The sequence below is a fragment of the Marmota monax genome, unplaced genomic scaffold (genome assembly GCF_021218885.2).
Source record: "Marmota monax isolate L192 unplaced genomic scaffold, Marmota_monax_Labrador192_F-V1.1 WCK01_AAM20220418_F8-fsc00061, whole genome shotgun sequence".
NCBI classification, from domain to species: Eukaryota; Metazoa; Chordata; class Mammalia; order Rodentia; family Sciuridae; genus Marmota; species Marmota monax.
In genome coordinates this window covers 19,310,854-19,338,837 of record NW_026695230.1, presented here as the reverse complement: position 1 = coordinate 19,338,837, position 27,984 = coordinate 19,310,854, and the positions used below count along the sequence as shown (strand labels likewise).

General features: G+C 37.1%; 1 protein-coding gene across 5 annotated transcripts in view; it reads right to left on the bottom strand.

Moving 5' to 3' along the window:
* Nucleotides 1–9,057: 9,057 nt before the first annotated feature.
* Nucleotides 9,058–27,984, bottom strand: part of LOC124088585 (interferon-induced very large GTPase 1) — a 67,372-nt gene continuing 48,445 nt past the window's right edge. For all 5 annotated transcript variants that reach the window (XM_058576939.1, XM_058576940.1, XM_046438284.2 and 2 more), the window contains one exon: nt 9,058–22,639. In XM_058576939.1, the coding sequence (XP_058432922.1) occupies nt 15,390–22,637 (7,248 nt within the window). In that variant the 5' untranslated portion in view covers nt 22,638–22,639 and the 3' untranslated portion in view covers nt 9,058–15,389. The remainder of the gene's footprint in view (nt 22,640–27,984) is intronic.

Below are 27,984 nucleotides of genomic sequence, written 5' to 3'. Positions count from 1 at the left end.
TTTTTCTTATCTGGTCTGTTTTAAAGGTTATTATAGATTGTTTCTTGGGGATAATCTAGGCTAAATGTGTGTCTAAAAGATGTTTCATTGTAACATCTGGTACCTAAATGAGTTTGAAGCATTGCATAATCTTGCAGTTAAAAGTTGGGGTTAGGTAATTGTTTAGTTTGTGATTTCAGATAATTCATGCCAGAGAACTTAAATACTTAGGATAAAAAAGTTAAAAAAGAATTCTACTTCCAAGTTGGCAAGTAACTCCCAATCATTTAGTTTTATTTTGAACTGGGTAGCCTGAGAAGATTTCACTAGGTGTACCAGTGCATTAACTTGGGCAAGGATAGTAAATTATGATATGGTATCTTTCCCCTCAGTGTGTAAGATTTAGGAAAAAATGTTGGTCTGGCTTATTGAAATAACATTGAATAGCAACAGTCTTAAATTTTTAAAGCTTAATTTTGGATATACATGGTAGTGTGTGGTTCTCTTTTAAGATTTTTTTTTCAGGTGATTTAATGTAACTTAATAGTACTTTAGAAACTTCAGAACAAAGGAAGTAGCTTAATGATCCTGAAGGAATTTCTTCTGATGGTGGCTTTTATATTATCAAGAAAGATCCTATTTTCAGTTTTGTGTGAGCAAGTTTTTTCTAGTGTAGGAAAATGTAAAGGTATGAAATTTTGCACTCAGCAGGAGACAGATTTCAGGCCCAAGGAAAAAAAAAAGAGTTAAAGTATCTTTTTACCTGAACTCAAACTAGACCCCAACCAAAAAGTAAATTATATGGTATTTACTAATTACTGGCCAGTCATCTTTTTTTAGGACTCTTGCTTTTTCTTAGATTCTGTATTTTTTTGAGCTCATGATTTTGATCCTACAGACAAGTTAATGTTTTTCTGATAAGTTATATTTTTGATCACCTGGAGTTTTTTTTTTTTTTTTAACATTGCAATGAGATTTCACCTGAGAAAGCTACAAGGCCTTTACTATTGTGTTGTGTTACACTTGTGTTACGTGTTGTATGTCGGTATGTCTGTATGTGTGTATGTCCATATATCATGCAGTGATATGACAATTGACAGATGAGGAGTGCTCATAAAAAATTAAAAAATGGATCCAAATATCTTTGATTCACGTGATTCAAATGGTTCAATTTAAATTGGGTAAACAGATGAAAGTAAAGATGTCTTTAAAATTAAGCTTATAAGTTTTTCTAGATGTTCAAAAAGGCCCTAATAAAATGTTAAATCTGCTGAAATTCAAAAATTTACAAGTATTGTTTCAAAATGTGAACAGAAAGAGGTTAACAGATAAAAAAGAGAAACTAGAAGGTTCTAGATATGGATTTAATAGAGGAAAAATGTGTTTCTGGATAAGAGTCTATACGATTAAGAGGGCTTAAGTAAATGATATAAAAAAGGTCTGTGTAAGTTGCTTATAAGTGTAAGTTTTTGAGCAAGTAATCTTAAAGAAATTAAACAGCTGGTTATACAAGTGCTGTTGTTTTAGAGAATTGTGCTGTGTTATTTCTTTAAAAGCTAAACTTGGTTAATATAAAAACATCAATGTAATTGTGGTGCTATTAATGTGTTCATATCTTCCAGGTAGACAAGTCTGTAAGGTAGAAGCTTCAAAAGAGCATTATATCAAGCTGGTGTTCTAAAGTTGTATGGTAATTTTAGGCTTAAAAAAGAAAAACATGTTGGAGATTTATTTATATCATTTGTGTTCTATAACTGGACTTGTTATCAATAAGATATGTAAAGTTCTATGTTACTTTTTACACTGAGATACAATTTAAATGTATTTTTAAGTTAATGAGAGCCTAATCTGTGTGAAGGTTTTATTGCAAAACACAAAAGTACTTTGCTACTTTTCTACAAAAGGTTAAAAGCTTTCAGCCTTTCTTTAATTCATGTTTTAGATGTGATATTCATGTTGTGTTTGCTCAAGTTCACAACAATTTATGTAGGCTTTGTAAAATGATGTTTAAAAAGCAAAGATCAGTTTCAGAACTACAGTACTTAAGATTTATGAAGAGCCTTGCCTTACTTGAGATAAGGCTCTGTCCCATCTCACTACATGTGAAAGTGACTATGGAAGAAGTAGGCCAGATTTCAGTACATTTAAAGTTGTGTCCAAAAGCTGGTTTTTGTCACGATTACCAGGATCTCAAACAAGGGATTATAATGTATAACTCTACCAAAATTCAAGGTAGCTATTACATGAACTAAATATGTTTTTACTCTTGATAATTTTATTTTGTAGTTTTCTTTTAAATGATTTAAGATTGCCTGTTAATGTTTTGCAGAGGTACTGCTTTAAGAACACACAACCTGGGTTAATTTAAGATAAGGAGTTATCACCTACAGGAGAGAGAGATAGACATTAAAGCCCAGTACTCTTAGTATAAGGCTGTTGAAACTTATTTGCTGGATGTTTAAGATTAAGTTTTAAAATTAAAGTTAAATTAAAAGGGCCAAGAAAACCAATATTTGGCTCTTGCCCTCTAAGTCAGTCTGAATCAGGGAATAGGAGACTTCTCCAAAGAGCTTTGCAACTCTAGGCCACATAACCTCCCGATCAGGGAGATTAATGAGACCAGTGGAGGACAGAAAGCCAATCAGTGCATTTGCTGTGAAGAGGAGGGTCATCAGAAAAGGGAGACATCCCTGATGCTTCCAAGGGAAGCCACATGGTCAAGCAAGGCCTGGACCCATCCTAGCGCAAATGGCACTAGCAGCGCAAATGGCACTAGCTGAACTGAGAAGCTGCTGTGAAGTTCCCGAGGACTCCCAGGGAAACTCAGCTGACTGTTAACAATAGATAGAAACAAAAGTCAGTTTGACTTGCTTCATCTTAAACACTTAGCAAAGACAGTCAAAGCCAAAACACAGCTATTCCTGGGCATTTTAAATGATAATAATAGTTAAATGTAACTTCCAAAAATAAGTAAACTGGAGGCTACAAAAGAGATTCTCAGACAGGAATGCCTGATAACTATCAAAAGGAACTGCCAGAGTAGTTTTTAGTTTAAGGCCTTTATTTCTAACCTACACAGGTAGGCTTAGTGTTTGCAAGTATGGTTATCCAGCCCTAAGTAACTGAATTAAAGATTTCTCTATTAGACACAGAGGTCATACTAGTAAAAGGATTTTGCAAGATCAGATGACATTAAATTATTAAACTATATCTTAAGGGAAAGGACATCTGTAACCCTAAAAGTTAAATGTTGTGTTTACAGCCCTGACATTTCTGGCAATATGACAAATATCCTTAAAGATTTACATGCTCAGATAGAAGCCATGTCCTCAGCAACTTTGTCATGGAAACAATATCTTATCTCCTAGTTCTTGGTACTTCCTGGTGGAAAACATTGTTAGTCTTTGTCTTTGCCATCATACTCATTGGCATATTCCTGTGCTATGGCATTTATTGCTGCATCAATATGGTTCCAGTACTAATGAATTCTTGTTTCTCTTATAGACCATCCATCACTCAAATGGCCCTCCAGCCTATTACTTCTCAATCAGACTTCTATCATGGACCACTCGATAGACCCGATTTTTAAAGGGGGACTCCAAACTGCTTGTCCCTTTTCAGCCTGAAGAAGCCAGAAAGATCTTCTTCGCCCCCCTTCCTTACAGCAGTAAGGAGTTCCCAAATTAGAGGGGGGAATGAAGCCAGATTTAAAGTTAGGTAGTCAGTGTAGTTAGATAAATCGGGTCTAATGCCAAGTGAAATCTAAAATGGAGGCCATGCTGGCAATGATTCCAGGAAACGCAGGACAACTCAAGGAATGTTAATGAAGTCCCGAAAAGGCCCTAGGCCAAAGTCCACCTCAAAGAAATGTTAATGAACAGCCCCCAGCAAAAAGGTGCTGACTCAAGTCCTTCCTGACCAGATTACTTCTTTGGCCCACCTGTGTCCCACCCCTCGGTCCTTCCCACCTACATTCCATCACTGAAAGAACTATAAAAAGGGGAGACAACATCCCTTCCATGGATTCCACCTCTTGGGTCCCCTTCTTCCTCCGGGAGAAGTCTTTTCTGCTGTCCTTTAATAAACTTCTAATTTCTACTCTGAAAAAAAAAAAAATCTTAAAACAGTCTTAAAGCAGAATATGTAAAGAACTTCAATAAAACTAACCCAAAATAAGAATGGATGAAAGATAAACAGAAACTTTATATAAGTGAATATCCAAATAGTCAATAGAGTATTTAAAATGCACAACTTCATTATTAAGAAGGGAATTTCTTATCCAGACTATATTAAATATTAAATACTAAAATACTGATGTACATGTCAGAATGACAAAAATTTGAAAGAATAAAACCAAATGCTTACAATATAAATATACTAGAACTCTCATACATTTCTGACATAAATGGACACTTTGAAAAAATTGTAATTTTTAAAAACTGATAATCAATTTTTTACAACTGTTGGCATAGACATCTACAGTGTTGACTTCAACCTCCACTCCTGGCTTAATACTGATGGAGTTTTTTTTGTTTTTTGTTTATTTAAACCAATCTCAGAAGGACTGTGCAAGTCAAAGAGTCACTTGAGGATTCTCATGTGGAAGTGATCCCATGACTTGGAACCTACACCACAAGGCTTTTCTTGCAGCCCTTCTTAATCTTGATAGGCGTGCAAACAGATGCTTTCACTTTGAGATTCTTTTCTTTGTGCCTCTGATGAAGTGAGCACACACTTTTTCTCCAGCAATTTCACATTGCAGGTGGTGAGGGTAATTCTAGTTCTCCAAATTGCCACCTCAGGTTGTAGGGTGTCCTTCCAGTATTTTTAAATGCCATCGCTGTGCTGCAGCCTCCTGATTGATTTATTCCTGGGCAAGAGAGAACAGCAGTGAGTGTGCAGCATAAGCAAACTGAATGGTGTTCTGTAGCACCACACCCACATCACTCTCTAAAAACCAAACTAAAACAAAAAACAAAAGCTGCTCACACATTTTAAAAACTGTTTGGTATTCTTTACTGATCTTGAAAATAAGTGTATGCTACTACTTAGCCATTTTGACTCCTAGTGTATACCTAATGGTATGTAAGTGCAAAAAATATGCAAAAATTGTTTGTTACAGCATTATTTAATGTCTCCCCAAGCTTAAAATAAAGTGTTCATCAATGGTAAAATGAATAATATAATATCCATTGTGATCATATAGTAGGAAATTTGTGCAACAATGAAAATGAGCCAAGTTCCCAGGTAGTAATGTGGATAAATCTCACAAACAGATTATTTAGTGAAGGATATCTGGCACAAAACACAAACACTTTATCATTCCAAGCAAAATGTAATCTATGGTGTTAATTTGCCTATTTGGAAGAAAGAGGGTATAGTGCTTATGAAGAGGCATGTGATGCGGGGAGAAACGTGGGGTTGTGGATAATATTCTACAACTTCACCTGGATGATGGTTACAGGAGTGTGTTTGCTTCCTGACAAATTAAACTGAGCTGTTTACATGCAATATGTGTATTGTTTTTAGTATATCTGTTATATTTCCTTTTTTAAAGTAAAAAGAAAAAAAAAGGATTAACCACATGTTTTGTAGCTTTCTGACTCACTGAGAGTCATTCTTTCTTTAGTCTAGTATAAATAGAGGTTTCCCCTAAAGATATGTACATCTTAGTACCCAGAACCTGTGAATATGTTCTATGGCAAAATGTCTTTGCAGATGTCTTTAAGTAATTAAGATTCTCCTGGGTTATCCATGGGCCCAATGTAAATTCCAGGTCCTCATGAGAAGGAGACAGCAGGGTCAGAGTTAGTGAAGCAGCGTGGGAACAACTTGGCGCCATAGCTGGTGCTAAAGATGGCAGAGGTCATGAGTCTAGGAATGCAGGCAGTTTCTAGAAGTGGAAAAGACAAGAAAATGGATTTTCCCCTAATGAAACCAGAGGGAATGAAGTCCTGCCATACCTTGTTTTCAGTTAGATAAGACCTAATTTTGGACTTTAGCCTCCAGAACTGGAAGATAAATCTGTTGTTTCAAACCATGTTGGTGAGTTTGTTGCTACATGAAGAGGAAGCTATCAGTGAGCCACACATTGTAATTGTGGAAGTGTATGTCACATGATTACTCTATTTATGTGTATGGAATGAATGGTGACAGTCCCCAAATGACGGAATCCTAATTTTGACGAAGTGATGTTATACATCAGTGTCCCTCTGTGAGAATTCAGTGACGGTATCAGCTGCCACCACAAGGCAGTTGCCTTCCAGTCCCTGTCTTTCTCTGATCTTCAGACTTCGGAGGCCTGGAGTTGAAGTAGACAAAGCACAGTCTTTGTATTCATCAGACAAAGCAAACTGAGGACAAGGATGTGGATAAAGATGGCATGATTAGTGTTTCTCCATAGTCCATCTGAGGAATTCATTTGTCTGAAAGGTGAAAAGAACTTTTAAAAAAATATTTGGTTTTTAGTTTTTTAGGTGGACACAATATCTTTATTTTTTATTTTTATGTGGTGCTGAGAATCAAATCCAGTGCCTCACGCATGCTAGGCGAGCGCGCTACCACTTGAGCCACATCCCCAGCCCCTGAAAATAATTTTTTACAGAAATAGAGAATAATAGAATTGAAGTAATATTAGTCATTTGACATCTAAAATGGGTTTTGCTGTGTATCAACTTTAGGTTGCAGTTACAGAAATATAGCACATCCTGGTCAGGTGGAGAAAATCCTGGGTTTCTCTTTACAATAATTTCCTAAGTTTTTAAGTGGCATGGATGTTGAAATGAAATCCAACTGGCTGCCACTGGCCTAGCATGACAGGGTGACTTGAACCAAACATAGGTGGTACAGACTGCTGAACCAATGTGAGGGATGGAGAATGTAGGAGTAAAGCCAGAATTCTGGAGCCGGCAGAATCCTTGGAACAGTGAGATCAGCTGAGAGACATTGTGTCTGTTAAGAGCTACATCAGCTAGCCAATTCAGCAGTGATGTCTCGCAGAATATACACAAAGAGCTCTGTTCCAAGCTCCAGATGGTGACAATGCTATAAAATAAGCCAGCAGAAGACTAGGTCCTTTCTCAATGCCAGAAAAATGTTTACATAAGACACAGCCTTCCAGAAAACATTGAGAAAAGAAGCAGGAAAAAAAGTGAACTTTGCTTGATTAAGCACTGTTATCCAATAGAAACTAAAAACTTCTTATTTAAATAGTCAGGTTGGGTTAATTTTGAAGTTTGAAACTTATTCTTTTCCCTCATGCTACCAATGGAAAAGGACCTGTGAGATGTATCAGATTAGAGTCTGTAATAAAGAGAGTAAAATATTTATGTACATCATTTGAAGTGTAGTGTAAGCCTTCTGCAAATTTGTTGAGATTTCTCCTTGAATAAGTTTTGAGAAAGAAAAGAGTGGATCAAAGAACTGCCTATCATCTTTTCCTTTCTCTTCCTGTCTCCTCTCTTTTCTTTCCCTATTCCCTGATTTTTCATTGAGTGAGGGAATTTGAACTTGCATCCATAGCCCTCTTCTCTTTCTTTTAGAAGAAGTTATCCAGACAAGAAAATTTCCCATGAAGTGTGAAGTTACTGCAGGTTCATTAAAATCAAAGCCTTGTAGTACATACAGGACATACATGGAAACAAAATCTGGCCCTGGCCTGTACACAGGGAACAAAGGCAATAGGCATTTATATTAATTGTTGCTATGCATATTATCATTGAAGAAGAAGTTGGTGAAGTACTTTTGTTAATTTTCCTAGACACATGTCTGTTGACATCCCTGACCTTCAATCAATTCTCCTTTCAATTGTTTCCCAGTATTTGCAACTTAAATTGTAAGGTCACTACTCACATTTTATTGTGTCTGATGTATATTCTTTCAATCAGGTTTTGTACTTCTTTGGAAGAATATCTATGTCTAGTTCATTCTATAAAGTTCTATGTCCTTGAAATAGTCTCGATATGTCACCAACATTGAGTAAGATTCAGTGTCATATTCATGCTGTTCCAAAATGTATATTCAAAGATGCTAACAATTATAACACTATTTATAGTAGTGAAAAATTTTGAACTTCCCTAGCCTAGGATAGGACCCTGAATGATTACATTCAAAGGAATCTTATGTAGGTATTCAAATTAATTATTTAAATACACCAATATTTGCTGACATAAAAATATCCATAATATCTATGTGATAGGAGATTAAAGGAGTGTGTATACTATACATTCTCCTGTGTGCAAAACGATGCATGTTTTACTTTGTGTCCACATGCCTGGTGGCAGGAGTGGTTGTGAAAATATTCATGGAAGATGATATTTGTAATTATATTATTTTTCCAAATTTTGAAGTTTTGTCCAAAATTCATTATTTATTTAAAATACAGTTATGAAATTTTTATCAACTTTTGATTTTTTTCTCTAAACAAAATTATTTAGGGGTTCATTGCATAGTGGATCTCTTTTGGAGCAATGTCAAGGTTTCAGATACATTTGGCAATGTCTGGAAACATTTTTGGTGCCCTTTCTGCTGAGATAGGTAAAGGCATCCAGTGGTGAATCATAGAGTTGCAGCTAAGCATACTGTAAGACACTGCACATTCCCTCTCAACAAAGAGTTTTCTGACTCTAAATGTTAATATTGCTTAGTTGAGATACATTGGGAGTCTTTAACCTCATTAGGCACATTATCACCACTTGATGGTGGTGAAGTGCCTTCAAATTTCATGTATCTTCAACCACAAGTCAGATGATTGAAATGAGTATCAAGGCAGGAACGTATTGGGATAAACTTTGTAGATTTAACTTGGTGGATAGAAGGGAAGAATCTGTACTTGCACCCATGGGTGTCTCTCAATTCCATAGGATGATGAAACTTTAAATTTTCCAGGAAGAATTACAACCTGGAGTACAAAGGACCATGGTACCTTCCTTCTTTTGGTTCAGTATGTTTTCTCTATTTCACTCCAAGGAATGATTTTGCAAGACCTAGGGTTCTTTCCTTGACCCCCAATGTAAGGAAAATTAAAAGAGACACAGAGACAAGATGCAGAGGCAGGAAAGATGGCAGAATGGCAAGATGGCCAAGATACCAGCTTTATTTATATTAATATGTTACATTAGGTCACTGGTATCAGTAGTACATTATTCTTCATTGTGTCATTAGAAAGGTTACAGAGTTAGCAACATTATGCAGCTTATTCCTCAGTTACATAATATAGTTGCAATGTGCATTGTGAGGAGCTTTGTGTAGCTCTCAAGAAAATCCATTGTTTAAAGTTAACTGTTATGTGGGCAGGTTCAGGCTCAGCAGAGCTTGGTGAAACAGGAGCTGTGCGCCTGAAATCATGTTTGAGGCTGATAAGACTCTAACACAGAGCCTCCTCGTGCAGGGTATTGCTACAGCAGGTAGGCATTCTGTGTTTTTGCACAGAGGTTTTCCTAGCAGCCACACATTCTGTGTTTTTGCACAGATCCTTCCTACTCACTAAGCATGCCACAGTCATGAACCATCAGCGACCTCAATCCCAAACACAGAACCCTTACACCCCTCTCCAACTACCAATTCGAAGGCCAAATGGAAAAATATCTATTCTTCTTCTCCTCGTTAGTTTTCCTCTTTTTTAAAAAAAAAATTATCAGTTTTCTATTTATTAATTATTACTGACTAATGAGTGGCTCATCTAGCAACTGTCTCATGCTTCTCTTTGCTCTTCGCTTTCCTGTCTGCTAGTCTATTCTGAAAGGCCTTCATCCTCTCTGCTGCTCTCTTCATACTGGTTTTGGGAACAGAATATTATGTAGCACTTATTTTCTTTTTTTCAGTTTCTTTCTTATTCACAAACCCATTGTTCAAATCCATCTGCACTCAGCAATCTGTACCAAGGCCTTGAATAATGCCACAGTTTTGTTTTTCCAGAAGCAGATGTTGAAACAGCGTGGAAGATATTTCTTAGTGGTAAACACTTATGAAAGAAGGGGGAGTAATAGGACTTGGCAGTGGGAGAAATTGAACTGTGGTGCAGGCCTCAGGATGCTTCCAGGACAAGGCAGAAACTCTGGAGTGAGTGGAGCCCATCAGAGCATCCTGTGTCAGGCCAACATGGCAGGGCCTCTGTGTCTCACTCAATCATGGATGCAAGTTGCTCAGGAGAGCCTGACCCCAGGGGAAAGGCTCTCTTCAATTGAGGCAGATATGACAACTGATGAGTGGCTGCTTCCTTTACTCCCCTCATGTGGGCAGCAAACTCTTCCTTGAAGAAGGATCTGAGTGGTGCGCTTATGTTCCCCCACAGTGGAGATAATGGAAATTACAGGGTAAAGTAACAGATATACCTGATACTTTTCTTTGTTCAAAGGAGAAGAACCAAAGATATTTAACAATTAGGACTGTTGTTTCTAGGAGAACATGATCAGGTTCACATTTTTTCCCCAATTTATGTAAATCCCTTGCATTGCCTTAAAAATAATGACATTGGAGGTGATTGGCTATTGTCAAAAGAACCTTATAATGCTCTTACTCAGCCTTTCTTCCTTCTGTTCCTCATACATTTTTTCTTTATGGTTTTTATTATATTTTTTAATATTCTATTTAGATAAAATATAGAGAAAACAGTCAGACAAACATATTTATAAACATTACTTGGCTCAAAATATGAATGTTGGATCTGCATCTTCAGGAAGTTGCAACTGAGCCTTGAGTGGAGACCTCACTGCATTTCATTGCAGTAATAATAGTGGCACAATGACTTCTATTAACAAGATTTTGTTCCCTGGTACTACAACCAGCTAACACGGGAACATATACCAAGAGCCAGGCATACATATTATATCCAAGTCATCTTCACACCTTTATGAGATAGCAGAATTTTATAGAAGAAGCACATGAAGCAGACACATGCTGACTTATCCCAGGGCAGATAGCTAGCAAAGTGATGGGGTCTTTATTTACATACACATCTAAGCAGTCTTGATGCTAAGTTCCTGCTCTTAACTACAGTAGCAAGCTGGCATTCCCTAATAGTTAACACTTGACTTAAATCCACTAATTCCCTTCTTCATCTTGAAGACCACCTCTTCTTGTTTCCTCTCTCCATTATTCATTTTTTTACAGGAATAACTTCTAAAACAAATTGTGTGCATGCAAATTTATTTCTCAGGAATGAGAAACCTAAGATCTATCTAAGGCATGGGGAACCTGAGATCTATTTCACACTGACAAAAAACATTACAAAATTGACTTGGTTGCATTTGGTTAATTTGTGTTTCAAATACATATAGCTATTAATAAAGTACTGAAGAACTTTGATATTCTGAACTGCATTTTGAGTTATTAAGTATTAATTAGACATTTTATTTTATTTTTTGAGAGATCAAGTCTCTGACCTCTTCAGCACTAATTAGACATTTTAAAGACTATATTATCAAGTGTGACTTCCCAAGGAGGCCATGTTGAATACTATTGTTAATGAACTTCCAGTGAGACTACTTCATCTATTGGTGTGCTTCTAGTAAAATTTTATTCAAAAGCAAATGAAAAAGGAACCTGGGATAGACAGCATGACATAACAACTGACACTTACAGTGTACTTACTCCATGTGTAGCATTGTCCTCCATGCCTTGTAAGTAGCCATTCATTTATTAATGAGAATCCTATCATTGCAGTGTTAGGATGCCTGAAGACACAGGGGCTAAATTACAAGTCCAAGTTCACACAGATACCAATACTACAATGATAGCACTATTGGTTTTCTTCACAAACATATGATATAGTATAATACAAAACAATATAATGTAATTTAATACTCTTTATTGCCCTCAAAACTCATATACAACAATAATAAAGGTTTGAATAGCTTGTTTAGAATTTACTGAAAGTTGGAATTGAGAGAATAACCATTCTCTCAATGTAAGAATAAAGGTAAGAATAAAATGACAATTATGCATTTCACAAGTCTATCTTCAGTGTTCCAATGAAAGCACCCCCAAATTTAAAGGGGTCAATTTTTAGACATACCACACTCTGTAGATGTTATTGGGTTCATATTATCTGTCTCTAAGAAAAAGAGATCTCCTGAAAAAATCTTGAAGCAGTTTTCCATTGCATTTTATGTAAATCATTTTTTATTCAGTTTATTTTTAATTTTTATTGACAGATAATAAATGTACATAATATGGGGTACAATTTGATGCTTTTATACATGTATAGATTGAGGAATAAGCAAATTAGGCAAATTAACATATCCATAACTTTATATACTTATCTATTTTTGGGGGGTTATGACACTTAAAATTCACTGTTTGCAATTTTGTATTGTGTAATTCATTAAGCATGAGTATTTTAATTCTACTTTATTTTAAGATTACATTTAGAGAAAATAAAACACAGACTGAGAAAAGAGCACTACAAACACTTATGCAACTCATACTTGGATTAAAATAGAAAGCTTGGACTTGCTTCTTACAAGTGAGCAGACTATAAACACAACTACATTTCAGTAAGATAGCAATAGTACTAATGATAATAATTAGCATAATTACTAGTCACCTGGTTTTATAGATCACCAGAATTTTTCCTCTTCTTTAACTGAAACTTTCCCTTTTGACCAAACTTTCCCCTATCCCCCACCCTGTCCTCAGTCTCTGGTAACCTGCATTCTACTCTCTATTTCTATGAGTTCTCATTTTTGGAGTCCACGTATAAGTGAATAACTTACATCCTGTCATGAATTTCCATACTCTCCTAGGTCCATTACCATCCTTGCCCCATCTCTTTTGGCCTTGTGATTCCTTTACCACACTACTTGGCACCTTTGCCTTAATGACTGGAACATGTGAAATCTGCTCATGTGGTGACCCCCAATTCCTTTTTCTCTGCTCCTCACCTCAGTGACTGAGGCTCATTCTGCTACCCATGAGAACCCTACCCCTACTAACCTTGCACCTATTTTCAACTCTAATTTTGTGACCTTCAATCAGACTCAGTGCTCTACATCTTGATGTTCTCATCCCCACTGACTCCTCTCCCCTGCTCCACTGTTCCTGAGGTCTCTTCCCTAATGAGACCCAAAATACTAACACTATTATCTCTCCCATTTCTGGCACCAACTTGATTATTTTCCCTAATTGTATCACATAAAACACCATCTCTACATAGTCATCTTCTTTTATTCTAATTTACCTCTTCCCAATATTTTTGTCATCTCTCTAGTTTTTCCTTGGGATCTCATGTAAGAATCACACTGTTAACATACCTGAGGAATTTATTAGAGGCCTTTTTACTTTTGCAAAATATTTTTGGCTTTAAAATCAAAAGTAATATATGAGACTTATTAGTTGAAGGCTATATTGATTCATTCAATATAAAAAGCATTCAGCTAATACAAGGGGGAGAAATGAATTGCAGTAGAGGGGGTAGAGAGAGAAGAGGGGAGGGGAGGGGGGATAGTAGAGGATAGGAAAGGCAGCAGAATACAACAGACACTAGTATGGCAATATGTAAATCAATGGATGTGTAACTGATGTGATTCTGCAATCTGTATACAGGGTAAAAATGGGAGTTCATAACCCACTTGAATCAAAGTGTGAAATACGATATATCAAGAACTATGTAATGTTTTGAACAACCAACAATAAAAAAATAAATAAATAAAAGCATTCAGCTAATGTCAATTGAACATTAAGCCTTTTCAAAGCTTGCAGTGATGAGTGTGACAGGCACCATGCTGTGCAGAGCTTCTGTTCCTAATACTATATCAGGTTGATCTCATTAAGAGATCCTCCCAACTCTCACCAAGACTATTTTTTCAGAAAAAAAAAATCATTCTGTTCAAGAACACCTATATCCTTCACAATTTTTTCAAGATTTCTGATACCTTTAATCCCAGCAACCTGAGAGCCTGAGGCAGGAGGCTCACAGGTTGCATCTTAATGAAACTCCATCTCTGAAATTAAAAAAAAAATGCTGTAGTTGAGTAAAAATGTGCTTCCTGACATGTGTAATGCCAGGGTTTAATCCACAGCACTACAACAAAAACAAACAGAAAACTTATGGAGATTCTAGTCAGTAGATCTGAAACTGATAATATATTTGTAGTCCTGTGGTGGACAAAGGTGATGGAGTCAGCATTCCTATCTCCCATTTCTGAAGATCTATGTTGTTTAACTACTGTGGCTTTGGTTGTGTCTTTTCACTGTCCATAGATAGGTAGAGCCTGTATCAGTAAATGGAAACCAAAGGGTATCTTTATGTCTAAAATGAGGACATTTTCTTCTTGCATCAGCATTATTTTAAATCATCAGCTTTGAGAACTGAGCATAAGGTATAGGTTTGTAGAAGGGTGATTCCCCTAGCACGGAAAAAGTATAAGGAAGCAAAAATATGTCTCATTGTAGATAAGCACCCCTCTGCATTTTATACATGAAATATATATTTATATATGAAATATAAATTTTTATTAAAATGTGAAAACCCAATTAAGATTAATTAATAATTATGAAATTTTTATAAAAAGTAGATATTTTTTCATTTTTTTTTCTTTAGGGGATGGTGTTTATAATCATTAATGGCTTTATCTAATTTGACCTTGTCCACAGACTTGATGGGTAGGGTCCCATTTACATGGTTATCATTACACTTGTTTCAGGAGGTAATCTCAGGCAGATAACACCAGCTTTGAAGATCTAAACTTTGTGAATAACTCAACTTTTTGTAGCATGACAAAGAAGTTCCAAGAAACCAGAAAGAAGAGAATGTTGATTAAATGAAGCAATTATTTAACTTCTATTTCCTATGTTTGCCTGATAATGTTTCCTGACTTGATGAAGACTTTATCTTTGTCAAGTCTCTGGTTTGTTCTCTGCTAGAATAAAATATCCCTATAAAATACTATACATGGGAATCATGAAATTTCCATGAATCTTTTGTGTTTAAGGGTGAGTAAATTTTCTTCGTGGATTGAATGACTGAAAAAATTCAGTGAAATAGAGAAAGTTTATTTGTCGTTGCTTGTCAAGACTTGTATATTAGTTCAACAGCCATGCAGTTACTGTAGAGAAATTTGTAGTATCATGAAATGACTTAAAATTTTCCGTGTGAAGATGATTTTTTTCTGAGGTATTACATATTTTAAAATATGTAGAGCAATATTTCAAAATAGGAACTAGATATTTGGATTTTGTCATATGCTCCTATTTTAGTAATTTCTTTCTAATCCAAATGGAATTGAGGCAGAGAGATATCAAGTATTTTTCCAGGAATTCTTAAATTCTTGAATTGATATTTAATCACTTTTTAAACATTTCCTTTACAAAGTGGAATATGTAAAGCTCTAGTTGTAAGGAGGATATGTTTTGAGGTTGCTTGGTACTGTGACTTTGTACAGATGCTAAGGTATTTATGTGGTCATTGAAGATTATTTTTTCAAGTCATTAAGCACTTCCTGCTTTGTGATTTTGCCCCATTCATAGGGCATTTGACCTTTATCTATAAATTTTAGTTGATATTTTTCTTCCAATTTTGTTCTGAAGTGACAGACAAACCATTTCCAGTATGGCTGGGTGGATGAATCTGGGGTGATGCTCCATGTGGCATAATCCCCTCCTGCCTCCCGATAGTTCTTATATGGGATCATCCAATCATCTCTCAAAACAAGCAAATTATTACTTGCTACTAAACTAGTACAACAATCAATGACAAAGTGGTCTGTTCTATACCAATTGACTCCACGGACAGCCTGAGGACGATGAAATGGAACACTGTGGTCTCCTTCATGTTCAGGAATTGTGTTTGTACAAATTGCTTTACAGAAGGGACACTGTTTCCAACATCCACAGAGATGTTCAGAGAGGATTTTCTCGATTTCAGGAACCATTTCTTCTATAGGCATACTTGACAAGTTCTGTTCCACCTTCTTCATTGCAGGATCCAAACCTGCACTCATGGCTTCTTTGAGAAAATCCATATCTTTTATCTCTTGGTGCTCAATGTTTATCAAGTCTCTTCGTGGGAAAATCAAGTTGTTCCCCAGGTGATCACAGAACAAATCCAGCCACCCAGATGCAGTGCTGCTTCTGTCTTTAGCTACTGCTGTGGATTCATGAATGGCAGAGAGGATAGTATTCTTGATGTCATCAAGACTTGTTTTGAATAAAGTCTTTATTTTTTTATCTCTGTTGTCTGAACAGTACTTTTTGGTATAGTTCTCAATGTAACTCCTACAAAATGATTTTGGATTATAAATGTATTGCCAATAATTTTCAAAATTTTCTTCTTCTGCTAGAGAGATGAGAATGTGTTTCTCCAGGTTAGATCTGTTTCCATTGAATGCAGGGCAGGAGGCTCTTATCTCCCCAGCTATTCTAGGGACCATTTTCCCCTGGATGGTAGCAGAGACAGCAGGAGTGAGCTTTTGCCACAGAAAATCAACAAAACATGTGATGGAGGTTGCACCTTGGCAGGAGATCTTGAAACTCATGAAAAAATCATCTTTCTTTTGTTCTAGATATTTTACAGGATCATTTGCTCTCCTAAATGCCCTATGCCTTTCCTTAAAATGCTTTGTTGCCTTTTGAAATAAATATGAAGATAATTCAATGTTGTATTCGCTCGTAAATATGTATCTATTCTTAGTGTGTTCAGATTTCCCTTCCTCTTCTATTATTTTCAGGATTTGATGGAAGTCACTTTGATCATAATCACGTTGTTGATTCGTAATATTTTCAATATATTCATTAAATCTTGAAAAAATACGATCAGTAGTCATATCAATGGACACTTTATCACAGGCCTCTAAACTCTTTGTGAGAAAGAAATATTCCTTACACATCTTGACATGTTTTCCAAAATCTAGCTGAAAATTCTTTCCAATATTTCTCTTTAGTTTTTCTACTACGTTTTTCTCTTTTCTGAAATAATCCAAAAGGATGTTTTCAGCATGCACATCAATTTTAGGCTCTGTGGCTTGAGGGAGATTTGAGGATACTTCACAAACCCATTTTCCCCAAAGTTGACTGAATTTCTCATATAACTCTTCATCACTCAACTTTTTACCTTTTACTCTTAAAGCCAAGTTTTGGCTCTTCTTCAATAATTCATTTTCATATACAGTCTTTTTCTGTTCTAGTTGTTCTTGATTTTGTTTGAGATGAATAAGTTCATGGGCTTTTCTCTTGGTGTCTGAAATAAGTGACTCTTTAAGGATTAGTAGCTTATTTTCAAAATAGGCTTTCCATTGGACAAGTATCTCTCTCTCTGGGTCTTCAGTAAAATATTTTTCAAGTGCTTGCTTGATTGTTTCATATTTCTCTGTAACTGGACACTCAATTATGCTTGATGTGAGTGTCAGAATTTTTCTATTTTGAATCTGATTGTGAAGCTGGTTCTGCAAGTCCAACATATGGCTCCTGAGCTCCCAGGTCCAGTGGTTATACATGGTTTCCAGTTTGCTCATGGCCATGACCTCTCGGGTGTTTCTGAAACTGAAAATGAAGTTCTCACTTACCAGGGCTCTCCACAAATCTTGAACTCTGAATTTCACATCTGATATCTTCATGATGCTTCCCCTGGATTCCTGTTTGGCAGTTAAAAGAATTGTACTTTTCAGTTCCTGGACATTGTGGCTATAGCGAGGATTGGGAGGGGCCATGGGGGGATTGCCATCCCAGAGGTGAGCAAAGTAGTACACGTGAGTATTGACATCAAACTTGATGACATCACTGAAATGAGTGACATCTGAGCACTCTTCTTGTTTAGCAGCCAGTGCTGCCATTTCATCTAGCCTCTGCTCTAACCGCCTTCGTCCTTCTGTAGTTTGGTCTTTAGCTGTAACTTCTCCTACATTCTGATGGACAAATATGCACCTGGGGGAAATTTTCACTTGTTTCATCCTCAGAAAGGCTTGGACTACTATCTGTAGGATATCCTGCATTTCTGATGGATTCTCCCCAAATATATTGATCAGAGTCAAGTTTGCAAGCCCAATGACAAAGGTGGCTAACTCGTTGTCCCAGTTCTGGGATTTGTTGCTGAGTTCTGGGGCCCGAAGTCCTTCTGTGTCTACAACTAGCACAAAGTCAAAGCCAAGTTCCTCTGTGGATGTCTTGTCTACCTTTAGGAGCTGCATGTAGGCCCCCTTAGTACACCTGCCTGCACTTACACTGAACTGCAGCCCAAAAAGAGCATTCAGTAGGGTGGACTTCCCAGAGCTCTGCAGGCCAAGCACAGAGAGGACAAAGAGATGTTTGTCTCCAAGTTTCTCAGAGAGCTTGTCAAAAACAGCTGCCATCCATTTTAAGGGCACATAGGAAGCATCTCCATCCATCAGCTCTATGGGGACACCAGCTATCATCAGGTCTGCAGCAATTTGGGGAAGGAAGAGAAAAACTATATCATTTGTGGAGGAAGTTTCTTCCAGAGCTTCATAGATCTGGCCAACCTCTCTGAGAAACTGCTCAATTCCTAAGGTATAATCACTAATCTTCTTTTGGCAGAGCTCCAAAGAGTTGCTGCTTTGGGAGCTTTGCTTCTCTGTTTTCACAATTGACCACAAATGAATTAGTTTTTCATGTAGGTTCTCCAAATGCTCTGCAGTCAACCTATCTAAAAACACACTCATCCATTGCAAGAAGTAGAGTGTGGTGTGAGTTTCTGAATAGCAGTAGAGAATTTGAAGCACAGAGAACATTACATCATTGAGAGGAAAAGCTCTTTGCACCTGTTTTTGCCGAATTATTTGTTTATCTGACTCAAGCTCACTCTTGTGTTGTTCAATGCTTCGATTTCCCTTCTCTCTCAGATGATACAGTTCTTTGTCCTTCCTACACCAAAGTTGCCACAGTTGTCCCTGAAGCGGTAGGAAGGTTTCCTTCACCTTAGATAACTCTGTTCCTCTTAAAAGAGCCATTATAATCTGTGCCTTTTCTTTGCCCTCCTTACAATCTCTCTGGTCTTCATCAATAAGAAATCCTTGCTGGCGAGCAATTTGAGAACAGTCCTCTAGGCTGAGAGCTGTGTCAGTGAGCTCTAGCAAACGTCTGATGGTAGTTGTGAGCTCCTCTGTCAATTCTGCCTCATTTCTATTCCTCAGGCCAATTTTCACTCTTCTACCAGAACTACTGGGTTTGGATTTTTCTTTGTCATCTAGCAAACAGATCAATGATCTTGATGACTGACATAGGTCACGGACAATTTTTTGGTTTTGTTTGTTGTCATCAGAAGCTGACATGAGGACCACAATGAGAGAAGAGACCTCCTGCAGGAAAGTGAGCTGCCTTTTATGTTCCTTTGCATCTCCATGAAGATTCATGAAGGTCACACAGTTGTCAAACCTGTCCTCCACTTCCCCTCCAGGCCAAAACCAGCAGATTTCTACCACACCTCCCATCAAGAGGCAGTCCTTGCTGCTTTCTCTGCAGTGTCGGTGAAAAAAGACATTATGTTTACGTTCACTGAGAAGACAGTTCATGATCTGAGATTTGGAAGCAGACAGGCCATTGCCCACTCTAATGAAGGACACAATGGGGGTGGAGACACAACACATCTGCTGACACTTATGACTGTTCTTTCCATGTGGTGATTTCTTTTCTTGCTGCCAACTTCTCCTAACTTTTCTGAGAGACCAGAGAGAGAATTCAATTTGAGAAGTGCAAGGATTTGGCACCAGGAGAGGCAGGGCAAATTGACAAGTAGAAAGTTTGGTCAAAATATATTGTCTGGCAAAATCATCTGCACAGTGAAAAATGGTCATCTGGATATCCATGGGGTGAATGTGGGGCCTTGACTCAGTAGTCAAAGGATCAGTGAGAGTATCACTATCTTCAACAAAGTCTTCATATGGATCAAAACCCTCATATTCCTGATTGGAGGCACTTGGAGAAACCTTAGATTCTATATTTCCATAGTCTTTAAAGACAAGGTATCTCAGTCCATAATCCAGCAACATTAGCTTCTGAAGGAAATAGAAGGGAAGTTCCTTTTCAGAATTGGGCTGGGTGTTGTAAAGAGAAGTCTTGTAGATCAGATGAAATTTAGCTTTACTCATTTTTTTAGGGTAGTAATGTTGTAGGCCTAGACGCTGGAGTAAGTCTAGGAAGGCTTCATTTTCTATTACTTCATTTGTGTTATTTTCGTTAATATCTGGTTCACAGGGCCATTTCTTTTCATGGAAAAGATTTAGTAGCTCTCTTTCAACGTCATCCCTTTTCAAAGAAGAGATGGTGGCTTCATAATCTCCATCAATGAGTAATCTCAAGTTTCTTTCTATGTTTTCCCAATCATGATCTTCTTCAAATTTAGTGAGGACATGTACAACTTCTTTAGAAAATAATTGTCCCATGTGTTTTATTATAAATTCCATGCGTTTTGTCTTCTCTTCTATAGATAGAGCTCTTAATTCAGCTGTGGCTGTCAGACCTGTGAGCACCAGGAATGCATGGGCCCTATAGCTGGAAATAGTTTTGAGCTGCTGGTATTCATTAAAGGCAGTTTGTATTTCATCCAGTAGGAAGTTTAACTCACCAGGCCCCAGGAGAGGCTTAAAAATATTGCTTCCTACCTGATATCCTGCACCAGCTGCAATGGAAAGTAGCAAGAGCTGTGTATCTGGCTGCTCTGTTGCTTGCAAGTGGCTCAAGAAGCTGTTGAGAGCCAAGCAGACCTCATATGTGGCCTTTCTTTGAGCTTCTTCTACTTTTTCTTGGACCTTCACTTCCAAGAATTCTTCCTGTGTTTTTGTTAATTTTTTAATGAATTCAGAAAAATCGGAGATGTGGACTTGCTCTTGCTCTGAATCTGACTGTTTGATCCAGTGCATAATGGAGTGAGTCTGAGGAAAATTTTCCACCTTGTAGATGTGAGGATCTAGAAGGCTGCACAACTGAATTTTAATATAATTTGTTTTACAATTGGTAGACATTTTGCAAAAATTGATGGTATTGACTAGAAAAGTCTGCATATCCTTATCTATGAGGCATAGGTTAATCCAAGTGTCATTTCCTTTTGTTTTTTGACTCAGTGTTTGCTTAAAATTTATCAGCTTTTGAAGCTGTTCTTCAGGATCAGAGACTTCCCAGGACTTCACAGCATCTAAGAAAACTCTAACCTCTTGCCTAACACTCAGTATCTCCTCTCCTTCTTGGATCTGGGAAGCAAGGCCAGTCAGAGTAGTGTAGTTGTCTTTCAGACACTTAGCTACCTTACATGGATCTTTAAAATCACTTCTGTGGCTGGAGAGGATAATGTCCCAAATAGGCACCAGCTGGAATCCCCGGTCAATGACACACCAGGTTTGATTGCTGGCAACAAGGCCAGCTTTCCATTGAGCAAGGTCATCTGCTTCTGGTGGTCCACCTGTCTTGGACACAGATAATTGGAATTTGGTTTGGAGGTTTTGAAAAGTCTTGTTCTGAATAGCTGCTTTTGAATGTGAGTCTGACACATTCATACCTGCAGCAACATTCATTCCAAAACCATGGTAGCCACCACTTATGTAAAAATCCAGGGCCTCTATTGCCTGCTGCTTTATATTAACTAGGTGATAATTTTGGAACCCCTTTGAGACAGCCTTCCACCAGTAGATTCCTCCCAGGTGCAGAGGGCCTTGGTTAGCATGAGAGCCAAACCTGTGGAAGAATCTTTCACTCCACTGTTTCAGCATCTGGGATTCCTGAGGGTCTGTAGTCTGATCCAGAAGGTCTTCAAGGCATTTCAATTCCTGAAGAGCAGCATTGGACAACTGGAGTTGATCAATGGGGAAGTGGCAGGATGCCATGGGAGTGTATCTGAACTTGGTTGAGCAGAAATAAGAGCACTCAGAATTTGTTAGGTGGGTTTGCTTGGATTCTGAATGTTTGCCTTTATCCAGTTCAGTTTCTAAACTAAATCCCCAACCTCCACCCTTGGCTGAAGTAGTTAAACTGAAGCCTAAATTCTCCATAGACTGGGTGAACGTGACTTCTGCTTGAGAAGATGTGAATTCTTCAGATTTCATCAATGTGCCCTGCTGAGGGCCAAAGAGTGAGAACTCCTTGGGGACACTGAGTAGCTCCTCTCTCCTCTGTATCAGGTCCATGTGGTGGCAGGTTTTGTATATTCCCTGCAGGGCCAGCCCTCCAGATGCCCATCTTACCAGATCTCTATCTGGGAGGTTTGGCCTGTGGGATGGCGTCTGCTCCATGGGACTGAATTCTTTCTTTATGATTTCCATGACTTCCCTGAGGGGCTTTGGAGGCTTCAGCCTGTTCTCTTCAGGGATCTCCATGGCTTGCCTCAGCTCTGCTTCCTTTCTCTTCACTGCCTCTTCCTGTCTCTGTCTCCCTTCTGACAGCAAGTTCCTCAGCTCTTTCACTGCTTGTTCTGTCTGCTTCTCCTTTTTCCTCTCCACTGGTGACTCCTGTAACTCTGCAAGACTATTTGAGTGGGACAGGTCAAGCAGCTTCTCCAGGGCCCTTTTCTCCCATGGATATTTTACCTCATATTTCAGCTTCTGGAGGTCTTTTTCTTTTAAATAACTTAATGACTGGGCGCAGGTCACACCCAGGACTTCCTTCAGCTTGATCAACCAGTACTCAACTTCCAGTCCTACTTCTCTGAGCATCTCTGGAAGATCTTGCCTCCTTTTGCTTCTGAGGAGAGGCTCATCAGGGGTCTGCTTGCTTGTGTCCATGGCTGTGTGAAAAAAAGACATTCAGTTAGTGTTGACTGGGTTCTGAGATTAGGAAGTGTGAGCCACGTGATGAAAAGCATGAATGTATTAGGAAAGCTAGTCTCAAAGTTCTTCTCAACTCCTGCTTTACTTATATAAAATACATTTTTATCAAAACTTTTCTGTGCGTATTCTAGACATAATTGAGTGTACTGTCAAGATAGACTTTTTAAAAAATATGCTATGGTGAATTGCAAGTTAATAGCATGCTTTGGGCACTTACTACACAATCTCAATTGCATGGAAAGTATGAGGCTGAGGCACGGAGTTTTCCAATATCCATGTGTTTCTAAGCTCAATGCTTATTTTTTCAAATAGTGCAACACCACCATTTGGTTATCTTTCTTCTATATTTTTCCTTTTAATTGCTTCATTCCTATCACTGTCAGTTTGTCTTAAGTTATATAATGCTTATTTACTTTCTTGTAGTTTAAAATGAACTTCTAATCTAATTTACACCTCTAACTTCTATATTTCATCATCACCTAATTAATATTTCTATTCATTTTATGAATAATTATTTATATATAGATGTCATCCAATTCTATGAATATAGCTCACGATGATCTCCTCAATCCAGGATTTTGTTAGTGTTTTGCAGCCAATGACACTGCAGTGCATATGCTTAGATGGAAGATGGGAAAAAAAGCCAGAAATCTTTGAAATGAAGGAAACAATAAATCCAATAAAAAACTCAATAGAAAGAATCACCACCAGACTAGATCACTTGGAAGAAGGAGCATCAGATAATGGAGACAAAATATACAATCTGGAAAATAAAGTGATCACATAGTGAAGATAGTAAGAAACCATGATTAGAACATCCAAGAATTATGGGACAGCATCAAAAGACCAAATATAAGAGTTACTGGGATAGAGGAAGGCACAGAGTTTCAAACCAAAAAATGCACAATCTTTTTAATGAGATAATATCAGAAAATTTCTCAAGCATGAAGAATGGATTGTAAAACCAAATACAAGAGGCCTACAGGACACCAAATGTACAAAATTATAACAGATCTACACCAAAGCACATTATAATGAAAATGCCTAGCATACAGAATAAGGATAGATTCTTAAAAGCCATAGGAGAGAGGAATCAGATCACATATAAGGGGAGACCAATTTGGGTCTCAGCAGATTTTTCAACCCAGACCTTCAAAGCCCGAATATCCTGAAACAACATATACTAATATCTGAAAAAAAATGGATGCCAACCAAGAATCTTATTTCCAGCAAAATTAAGCTTTTGTTTTGATGGTGAAATAAAAACTTTCTATGATAAACAAAAGTTAAAAGAATTTACAACTAGAAAGCCTACACTACAGAACATTCTCAGCAAAATATTCCTCAAAGAGGAAATGGGAAACAATGATAAAAAATCAGCAGAGGGAGGGTTTACACTAAATAAAAATCTAATCAGAGGAGAAACCAAGTCACATTAAATACCAAAAGTAAACAAAAAATGGCTGGGAATACAAATCATGTCTCAATAATAACCCTGAATGTTAATGGCCTAAACTCACCAATCAAAATATATAGATTAGCAGATTGGATTAAAAAAAAAAAAAACAATATGCTGCCTCCAAGAGACTCATAGGAAAAGACAACCACAGACTGAAGGTGAAAGGTTGGGAAAAATCATACCACTCACATAAACTGCATAAACAAGCAGGGGTTTCTATCCTCGTATCAAATAAAGTAGTCTGAAAGCCAATAATAATCAAAAGGGATAAATATGGACATTACATACTGCTCAAGGGAACCATACACCAACAAGACAGAACAATCATAAATATATATGCCCCAAACAATGGTACAGCTATGTTCATCCAACAAATTCTACTCAAGTTCAAGAGTCAAATTGACCACAACACAATAATCTTGGGGAACTTTAACACACCTTTCTCACCACTGGAGATCTTCAAAACAAAAGTTGAATAAGAAACTATAGAACTCAATAATACAATCAATAACTTAGACTTAACTGTCATATATAGAATGTTTCAACCTGCATCACTTTCTTCTCAGCAGCACATGGATCCTTCTCTAAAATAGACCATATACTATGCCACAAAGCAACTCTTAGCAAAAACAAAAAGTAGAGATACTACCATGCATCTTTTAGATTATAATGGAATTAAACTGGAAATCAACAACAAAATAAAAAATAAAAATTTCTGCATTACATGGAGACTGAACAATATGCTACTAAATGAACAATGGGTTACAGAAGACATCAAGGAGGAGATTAAAAAATTCTTAGAGGTAAATGAGAACACAGACACAACATATCAAAATCTCTGGGACACTATACAAGCAGTACTAAGAGGAAAATTCATTGCATGGAGTTCATTCCTTAAAAGAAGAAAAAGTCAACAAATAAATGACCTCACACTACATCTCAAAGCCCTAGAAAAAGAAGAACAAAACAGCAGCAAAAGCAGTACAAGGCACAAATAATTAAAATTAGAGCTGAAATCAATAAAATCAAAACAAAAGAAACAATTGAAAAAATTGACAAAACAAAATGTTGGTTCTTTGAAAAAATAAATAAAATTGACAGATCCTTAGCCACACTAATGAAGAGTAGGGGAGAGAGAACTCAAATTACCAGCATATGTGATGAAAATGGCAATATCATAACAGACACAAACAGAAATACAGAGGAAAATTAGAAATTATTTTAAAACCTTATACTCCAATAAAATAGAAGACATTGAAGGAACCAACAAATTTCTTAAGTAATATGATCTGCCCAGATTGAGTCAGGAAGATATACACAACTTAAACAGACCAATAACAAGTGAGGAAATAGACAAAGCCATCAAAAGATTAATAACCAAGAAAAACCCAGCAGCAGAAAGATACACAGCTGAGTTCTACAAGATCTTTAAAGAAAAATTAATACTAATAAATAACAATTTATTTCAGGAAATATAAAAAGAGGGAGCACTTCCAAACTCTAAGAGGCCAATATCACCCTGATTCCAAAACCAGACAAAGACACTTCAAAGAAAGAAAACTTTAGACCAATATCTCTAATGAACAAAAATTCTCAGCAAAATTCTGGCAAATAGAATACAAAAACATATCAAAAAGATTGTGCACCATGATCAAGTGGGATTCATCTCAGGGATGCAAGGTTGGTTCAACATACGGAAATCAATAAATGTAATTCCTCACATCAGTAGACTTAAAGATAAGAATCATATGATCATCTCAATAGATGCAGGAAAAGCATTTGACAAAATACAGTATCCTTTCATGTTCAAAACACTAGAAAAACTAAGGATAACATGAACATATCCCAACATCATAAAGGCTATCTACTCTAAGCCTCAGACCAACATCATTCTAAATGGAGGAAAATTAAAAGCATTCCCTCTAAAAACTGGTACAAGACAGGGATGTCCTCTTTCACCACTTCTATTCAACATAGTTCTTGAAACACTGGCCAGAGCAGTTAGATAAAAGAAATTAAAGGGGTATGTATAGGAAAAGAAGAACTTAAATTAGCACTATTTGCTGATGATTTGATTCTATACCTAGAAGACCCAAAAAGCTCCACCAGAAAACTACTAGAACTAGTAAATGAATTCAGCAAAGTTGCAGGATATAAAATCAACATCCATAAATCAAAGGCATGTCTGTATATCAGTGAAAAACCCTCTGAGAAGGAAATGAGGAAAACTACCCCATTCACAATAACCTAAAAAAAAAAAGATACTTGGGAATCAACAAAAGAGGTGAAAGATCTATACAATGAAAACCACAGAACTCTAAAGAAAGAAATCAAAGAAGACATTAGAAGATGGAAAGATCTAACTTGCTCTTGGATAGGCAGAATTAATGTTATCAAAATGACCTTACTATCAAAAGCACTATACAGATATAGTGCAATTCCTGTTAAAATACCAATGACATTCCTCATAGAAATAGAAAAATCAATCATGAAATTCATCTGGAAAAAATAAGAGACCTAGAATAACTAAAGCAATCCAGAGCAGGAAGAGTGAAGCAGGTGGCATCACATACCAGATCTTAAAGTATACCACAGAGAAATAGTAACAAAAACAGCATGGTATTAGCACCAAAACAGACTGGTAGATCAATGGTGTAGAATAGAGGACACAGACACTAACCACAAAATTACAATTATCTGATACTAGACAAAGGTGCCAAAAACATGCACTGGAGAGACGATAGCACCTTTAACAAATGGTGCTGGGAAAACTGGAAATCCATATGCAACAAAATGAAATTAAATCCCCATCTCTCACCATGCACAATACTCAACTCAGTGGATCAAGGGTCTAGGAATTAAACCAGAGACTGCATCTAACAGAAGAAAAAGTAGGCCCTAATCTTCATCATGAGGGATTAGGCCCCAACTTCCTTTTTTTAAAATTTTCAACATTGTTTTATTTATTTTATTTATTTTTAATTTTTTTATTATTAGTTGTTCAAAACTTGACAAAGCTCTTGACATATCATATTTCACACATTTGATTCAAGGGGATTATGAACTCCCATTTTTATCCCATATGCATATTGCAGATTCACATCGGTTACACATCCACATTTTTACCTACTGCCATACTAGTGTATGTTGTATTCTGCTGCCTTTCCTATCCTCTACTATCCCCCCTCCCCTCCCCTTCCCTCCCCTCCCCTCCCATCTCCTCTCCCTACCCCATCTACTGTAATTCATTTCTCTCTCTTGTTTTTTTCCCCTCACTTCCTCTTATATGTAATTTTGTATAACAATGAGGGTCTCCTTCCTTTACCATGCAATTTCCCTTCTCTCTCTCTTTCCCTCCCACCTCTCATCCCTGTTTAGTGGTGATCTTCTTCTCATGCTCTTCCTCCCTATTCTGTTCTTAGTTGCTCTCCTTATATCAAAGATGACATTTGGCATTTGTTTTTTAAGGATTGGCTAGCTTCACTTAGCATAATCTGCTCAAATGCCATCCATTTCCCTGAAAATGCCATGATTTTGTCATTTTTTAGTGCAGAGTAATACTCCATTGTGTATAAATGCCACATTTTTTTTTATCCATTCATCTATTGAAGGGCATCTAGGTTGGTTCCACAGTCTAGCTATTGTGAATTGTGCTGCTATGAACATTGTTGTAGCAGTGTCCCTGTAGTACGCTCTTTTAAGGTCTTTAGGAAATAGTCCAAGAAGGGCAATAGCTGGGTCAAATGGTGGTTCCATTCCCAGCTTTCCCAGGAATCTCCATACTGCTTTCCAAATTGGCCGCACCAATTTGCAGCCCCACCAGCAATGAACAAGTGTACCCTT